Source organism: Teleopsis dalmanni, chromosome 2, assembly GCF_002237135.1.
Source record: "Teleopsis dalmanni isolate 2A chromosome 2, ASM223713v2, whole genome shotgun sequence".
NCBI lineage: Eukaryota > Metazoa > Arthropoda > Insecta > Diptera > Diopsidae > Teleopsis > Teleopsis dalmanni.
This window is the reverse complement of record NC_051847.1, coordinates 186,124,384-186,131,753: the sequence shown is the minus strand read 5'-3', so window position 1 is coordinate 186,131,753 and position 7,370 is coordinate 186,124,384. Positions and strand designations below refer to the sequence as shown.

The 7,370-nt window shown below is 28.1% G+C and overlaps 2 protein-coding genes across 2 annotated transcripts in view; one reads left to right on the top strand and one right to left on the bottom strand.

Annotated features, from left to right (window-relative positions):
• The window catches only part of LOC119676373, an 8,644-nt gene extending 6,688 nt beyond the window's left edge, over positions 1-1,956 (top strand). The window contains exon 5 of the mRNA XM_038087609.1: positions 1,931-1,956. Within this exon, the coding sequence (XP_037943537.1) occupies positions 1,931-1,956 (26 nt within the window). The remainder of the gene's footprint in view (positions 1-1,930) is intronic.
• Positions 1,957-5,242: 3,286 nt separating this feature from the next.
• LOC119676372 (probable serine/threonine-protein kinase cdc7) lies at positions 5,243-7,243 on the bottom strand. Its single transcript, XM_038087607.1, has 5 exons — positions 7,232-7,243; positions 6,822-7,120; positions 6,163-6,212; positions 5,425-5,531; positions 5,243-5,314 (listed from the first exon to the last, which is right to left on the bottom strand). The coding sequence occupies exons 1-5, from the start codon at positions 7,241-7,243 to the stop codon at positions 5,243-5,245; spliced, it is 540 nt and encodes a 179-aa protein (XP_037943535.1).
• Positions 7,244-7,370: the final 127 nt, after the last annotated feature.

The following is a 7,370-nucleotide window of genomic DNA, read 5'->3' as shown; positions in this document are numbered from 1 at the left end:
TATTAGGTTGTTCGGAAAGTAATTTGGTTTTTTTTTGTTAAAATGAAAGACAATTTTCGTATAATAAATACATTTTTCGAGCTTCGAGGATAATCCCAGGCCTTTGAAGTGGTCATAAACTGTTGAATTTGATAAATTTAACCTCAATCCGATTTTACGTGTTGTTATTCGTCGGTTCGCATCAACTAATGCCTTTATCGCGTCTTTATCAGCTTCAACCGGCCTTCCCGAAAGTGGTGCATCTTCGACATTAAAATTGCCGGATCGAAATTTAGTAAATCAGTTCTGGCACTGGCGTATTGTCAACACACCTTCTCCATACACATCGGTCAATTTCTTTCTGGCTTGAACTGCATTTTTACACTTTCTGTAGTAAAACAGTACGATATGTCGAAAATGCTGCTTATCGCTCTCCATATTTACAAGGGATTCAAACAAAAACTATTGCGTAGAATTAATTGCAATTCTTGACACACAAGCCTTGTTATATGAGCTCTCAAAGCATATAAAAATTATACGGCTTAAGTGTGAAGTTGGGTGGAAAAAAAAACAATTACATTTCCTGTCGACGAAAAACGTAATTACTTTCTGAACAACCAAATATTATCGATATATATAATTCTGTTACAGATCTACTACTTATAAGATACTGTTTATAAATATATTTATAAGTCACTTTAAACTTATAGCCTTCAAACTATAAGGATGACAATATAGTAGGCATATCGGTGTCGGTAATTACTCTATTGAAGATTTTTTCATAATCGTTTTTCATTTTATTTTTCTAATGTTTAACAACTTTTATAAGGAAGAATAAGGAAGAATTAGAAAACACTGAGTATACTTTAAATTTAAGGAAAACTTTCAAAATAATTTAAAATTTTTTTTTACTATAACAACTCATTAATTCAAAGATAAACATACCATACTTATATCTTGTATGCCATAAACAATGTACCAAAAAAAAATTCCTTGAAAAACATAAAACTTACTTCAACCTCAAATAAAAATTTTTTGAAATATTTTAATGATTTTCAATAAGGAAACATAATACCCATGTTACCTTTAAGATAACAAGTCACAAAATGACAACAGCTCGTAAATCAGGAATAAATTAAAGTGAACCTCGAGGAACAAAAGATGGCAATACGTGCTTTATCGTTCACTACTGAAATATAAAATACAAAATCGGTGGAAAACATTTACGAGTTCTCACACATTTCAGTAGCATTTTTCGCACTTTTAAAGTAAACTTTTTTCGGTTTCATTCAGTTTTTAATTAATAACATTTCATTAAAATAAATAAGACAAAGGTAAGCGCCGTGGCTGTTTATCTGCAGCGCAACCGTTTCGGACTTATACTTAAGTTTAATCCTATTTGTGGTTTACGGCTGGCAGAATTAATGAATCCTTTTGCCATTTCAGGAAAACCTAATTTTTTTCTTCACTTCTGCTCTTCCTTTTGCATTGTAATTTTTTCTTAAGTAAGCAATTCCAACCTCTCACATAAGCCCCTTACCTAGTACATTTCTTTATTTCCTTGTGCCTCTTTTGTACGAAAATATGTAAAGAACGAAAGAAGAAAAGGATATCTGCTTAACTAATGTGATTGTTGGTTTTGTTTTCTTATCATAAATATCAAATCACAACATTCTTTATACTTTTTATGAGCTACTGTTGATGGAACACAGCAGCTTTTGCTTTTAATTATATATCAAAAAATTATTAAAAATTTATATCCCAACTCAGCTGCCACAAGGTACTCGTACTCTTCCACTAAAGCGGAAGCTGAAATAGCTTCATTTAAAAAAAATCTTCTCGTTTTTTTTTGGCGTTGGGTATTTAAGTTCATAGGTAAAGTTGGAAAATTTGTATACTAAAAACCCCGAGTCAAATTAAGAAATTTTTTCTTTTATAATTTCTTATCTAGGAAATAGGCGTGCATCTTACAAGTAATTTACGTGCGTTTAAGCATACATTTTTTTATCTGCCAGTACGGAATTTGCTTCAACCTCATCTTATATACTTTTTGTACTGTTTTATTTACTTGAATTTTCTTGGTCTTGGTCTTGGAGTAAGCGACCTTACTCCTCCTGCATAACTCTCTCTGTACATTCTTTGGATTTCTTATAATTTTTCTAAGCAAGTTCAAAAACGCTTGTTACATGAAAGCATTTAACACCAACGTCATCACCCCAATGGTTGGTCTAATCAAAGACAAACAGTGTCCTGAATAAATCCTTTGTGTACGCGCAGTAGATAAAAGCAACGCGTTTAACCTTTACATTGCAAGGATGCTGTTGATTTTATTTTATTTTATTTTTTTTTGTTTTTTCTTTTATTTTTGTATTGTTGCTGCAGGAGTGGTAACAAAAATTTACATGTCCCTAGGGTTAAGATTAAACACGGCAAGGAAAGGACGTTAAATAACAAAATAAAAATAATATAAAAATAAGTTATAAAAAAAGAGAAATTCCTGTAAGAATAAAGCAACCGAAATTGTCTCAAAAGAGCAAAACGAAGAAAAAAAGCTGGTGAAGAAAAAATTCCAAAAATTGCAGCCAAAGAAGGACTACAGAATTTTGGATGAAATATTTATATGGTCATAAAAAATATGACTCTCCCTCGTCAAGGAGTTAGGAAACTTATGTTAAACAATTTGTAGTTAAGCGCGATATATACAATAAATTTAGCATAAAATAGTAAAAATTACGTTAAATAACAAAATTTGTTTTGTTATTTATATATTAAAAAAATTATATATGGGAACTATAGCAGCCGTAAGAGGAGACGTCCTAAAAATACATTCAGAAGAATATTGCAAAAGAAAATCGAGGAGTTCGGAAAAACGTGAAACAAGCTGACGATTTCGACGATAAACAGAATCAGATGAAAGTGCTTTATTGAGGCCCTATGCTCTAATATGAGATACAGGAACTGATGATGATCATGATGCAATAAAAAAAAAAATAAAAAATATATTATAAAAAGAAAGAAAGAAATATTGAAAAAAGAAAAATTCTAAATAAGAACGAAGCATTCTTTCAGATACTTTCTTTGAATGTTACAATATTCTTTTGGACAATATTCCTGATTATAACTTCGGCTATATTGATTCCATTTATATTTGCAAAATATATTTATATTTTAAATATAATATCTGTATTATTCTACCTAATAGCATTATAAGTTGTAAGTTCAGTTCAGATCTGATGAGATTAAGTCCATACAAATTCTTAACATACCGACATCCATTAGTTAATTTATAAATAGATTGAAGGTGTACACGACAAGCCAAAAAATACATATGGAAACAAATGAAATTCATTGGTTTAATTTATTCCATGATGATGGTAAAAATCTTGAAGATAAGGACGGTGTAACTAGATCCATTAGTAACGTAAGGTCTGTGAGCGTGCCGTATCCAAAATTAAACCAAATAAAGTGGAAAGATTAGTATTGCAAAGACATGTTAAATATATCTCGAAGTAATCCCTCAAGCAAGTAAACCATTGAAAACTGAAAAAGGTATATGCTAATCACCAGAATAGTCAAAAGATAGTACATTTTTTCAGTTTTCAAGAGGCCAAAATTAACAAATATTTTTTTCGATTTAAGGAGACTCGTGTACAGTGAATTCATCTCAGAAGGTCAGATAATGATTGTAGAATATTTTCTGAGATTTCCACAAAAGATAATAACTGTTCTTTGATAATAATATAATAAATCATCCCACAAAACCATATTGCAAGCATATTCAATACACCAAAAAGAGCATATTTTTATTCATTATATCTCGTATTCACCTGATTTGATTAAGTGAGATTTCTAACCATTCACTAAACTGAAATTATTGATGGCACAAAATAGTTTAACCAATAAAGCTTTGATAGACACAGTAAACACAATTAGAAACGTCACATAAAAATGTATTAAAAAGTGGCTAACTCTTTTAAATTAATTAAACCAGGAAATCCAAATTAAAAAGGTTTCAAATTCTATTTAACTCTAGTCCCTAGTACAGCGTATCTACTTAAATATATTTCTGTTGAAACGAAATATTCTTTAAATTATAATTTTTTTATTTAGTCTACTGGAGATAGATGTTAAGGCTAAGGCCACGGTTGCCACTTATGGTACTTTAGTACCAAAATTGGTACTTTTTTTTCCATTTGGTACTCTGGTACTCATGTTCAAAAAATGGTACATTTTCGGCGACCCAACTTTATTGTGGATATTGTATTGTTTTATACTTTTGTACATTTTATATAAATTGTATTTTCTTATAAAAAGACAATAGAAAAATTTTGGACCTTTTTTTACAGAAATGGTACCTTTTTAAACCAATTTTGGTACAGAAAAAAATTTTCAAGTGGCAACCGTGGCTAAGGCTGAGACTGAGGTTAAAGCCGGATATATAAAAAATATATTACATTAAAATTAATATTAAAATCAATATTTTAATCATTGTTACTACTTTTTAACACTTTCTTCAATTATACTGATTGAGAATTGTAAATGTAAATAATGTCCATATTAATATAGACGTTATTTTTATTTAAAGTTCGTATTGAATACAATTAAAGACAGTGGTAAATAAGTATAGTAAGCAAGTACAAATTATGTTTGATACTTTGATATTTTAATATAACGTTTAATTACACTAGCAACGGATAGATTACCTAGTCACACGGAGAATGCTCACAGCAATTAATTAAACAGAAATATTCTTTAAATTATTCTTTTATTATAAGAGATGTAAATAGAAATCAATTGAGTTGATTTTTTTCATCCATGATTTGGTGGTTATTTTTTTCCAACATCTTCAGGGGTAATGTTTTGTCTTGTTCTAATGTTGTGATCAAGTGATCTATTATTAGATCATTTCGGTACGTAAGGTACCGAAAAATTTTTTATAATAACTTAAATGAAACTACGTAGAAGTATTTCGGGAACTAGTTAACAAGACAATAATGTATTTAAAAATTTAAAAAGTCAGATATACAAGATTGAGAAAAATTGGTAAAGGTTAGAGAAAGAGAAAGCAGGATGTGGCTAAGAAAGCAGAATGTGGTTAAGAGAGCAGGATGTGGTTAAAAAAGCAGGATGTGGTTAAGAAAGCAGGATGTGGTCAAGAAAGCAGGATGTGGTTAAGAAAGCATTCGCCCCCAAATTGTTATTAATAATCATGAAACACATTTATATAAGAACTGAATACACAATTGAGTGTATTAGGTAATAACTAAATACGTAAATAAATAGGTACTAATAGGTAAATAACTAAAATTAGGGTAATATTATCAGATATGTGTTCCTAACATACAACATATTCGATTAATTTATTAATAAATTATATACTTGTACATATAAATTGGAAATAAATATTTATTTGGAGATCAGTTAATTGCTAGTAAAAAAACTTACCCTTACTTGAGCAGCATTTTGTTGATTATTTCTATCTCTACGATTTACTGTCTTTAATCCTTTGAGAAGTCTTGCTAGTGTTGTACGCTTTTTGGTCTCGCGACCTTCTAAAATATTGAGAAAAATATCGGAATTAAAAAATAGATAATTAAACATTGTTTAAATAAAATTATTTTATAAAATATGTTAAAGTGATATTTTATATCAAGTGGATAATATAAATATGATAATATATCATATCATATCATATATACAATATATTATGATTTTTTCCTTAAACATTTCTTATCTCATACATTATAAAAATATTTAAATATTACAGACATATAATGTGTACAATATATACGATGTATAATGTATTTACTAATCTATAATATATATGGATTTATATTATAGATATATTGTTGTTTAAGATCTAAGTGCCGAGCTATAGTTTCTCAAAATTGAAGTGCAATATCCACTTTATATGAAATTCCCTATATATGTATATATTTATGAAGATATATATAATTTAAGTACTACAATTTTTTTTATTATTACTCTATTATTATTTTTTAGTACAAAAAATTTGCATTTAGAGAAATTATTCTAAAAATTAAATAAAAAACTAATTAGAAAAAAAAAAACTGAAAAGCTATAAATGAAAAAATTTAAAGTCTAAATTTTTTTAATTTTTAATCTCTGAAAGTAATTTATGTATCTTACATATTATATATATTAATAGTGTAATCATCTTACCTGCATTAGGTGGAAATTCGTAAAAATACGCAGATCTAGGACTTAGGCAACTGCAAATGAAAATAACAGAAAAAAACATATTGTTTATTTTAATTGAGTATATAATAATTAAATAAATTAAATTTAAAAATTTTTCTTGGCAACATTACAATAATTTTAAAAATCTAAACTATTATTATTTGTGGATGAGATTTGTCTCTCTTAATTTAACAGGAAATTAATAACTAAAATTTTTTTTATGAAGGTATTTATTTCAAATTTTTAATGAAATTATATGTTATTTATTTTCTTTTTTTATGTTTTATTTATTTTTTTTTCTTCCTTTCATTTCCTTAATTATATTTTTTTTTTTTGATGCTGTTAGCTTGCCATACGACATTTATTAATTTAATGTGCTTATCTGAGCTCAGTTGAGCACTGATTGAGTGAGTGAAGTGAAGAGGTTCACTTTGTACTCCATATAAATATAGTTTAGTAGGATAGTTCATGTAGTTTGATATGTATGGCTTTATAATTATGCTATTAAGAATTAAGATAAATGTTGCTCAGAATTTTTGGAGGTTTTTTAAATGGTTTTGAAAGACAGTCACAAGAATAGAGTTGGCTTATCATTAGAGATTAATATTAGAAGACTTCTGTTATATATTTAGATAACTTACTTTTGTTGTACAAAATTTAAGTGTGCTGCATTTGGCGGGAGTGTTTGATGTGCCATCAAACTTTGTTGATGTTGCTGTTGTAATTGTTGTAGTTGATGTTGTTGACTACCTGGCACTGTTGGTATTTGTGTTTGTGGCTGTTGTTGATTTTGTTGCAGTTGCTGTTGTTGTTGTAGGGTATGTTGCTGTATTAGTTGTTGTTGTTGGGTTAAAGCACCACGAGCAACACGCGGCGCAAAGACACCATAACCAAAACCATAAATTTCATCTTCTTCCTTATCGGAGAGACAACTTGATGGCTATAAAAGTGAAAAAAAATGTATCAAAATATATAAAAAAAAACAATATGCTATATATAAATATATTATAATTTTGTGCGGAATAATAAAATTTTATTCACACCGACATGCAAAATTAACCATTACTTAAAAAAAATACATGTATATATATATATTGGAGACATGCAAGGGTTGCATTATATAGATTCATATAAAAATATTAATTAATACGTTACGTTTTTGAAACCTTTTTAATATATTTGCACAAGAC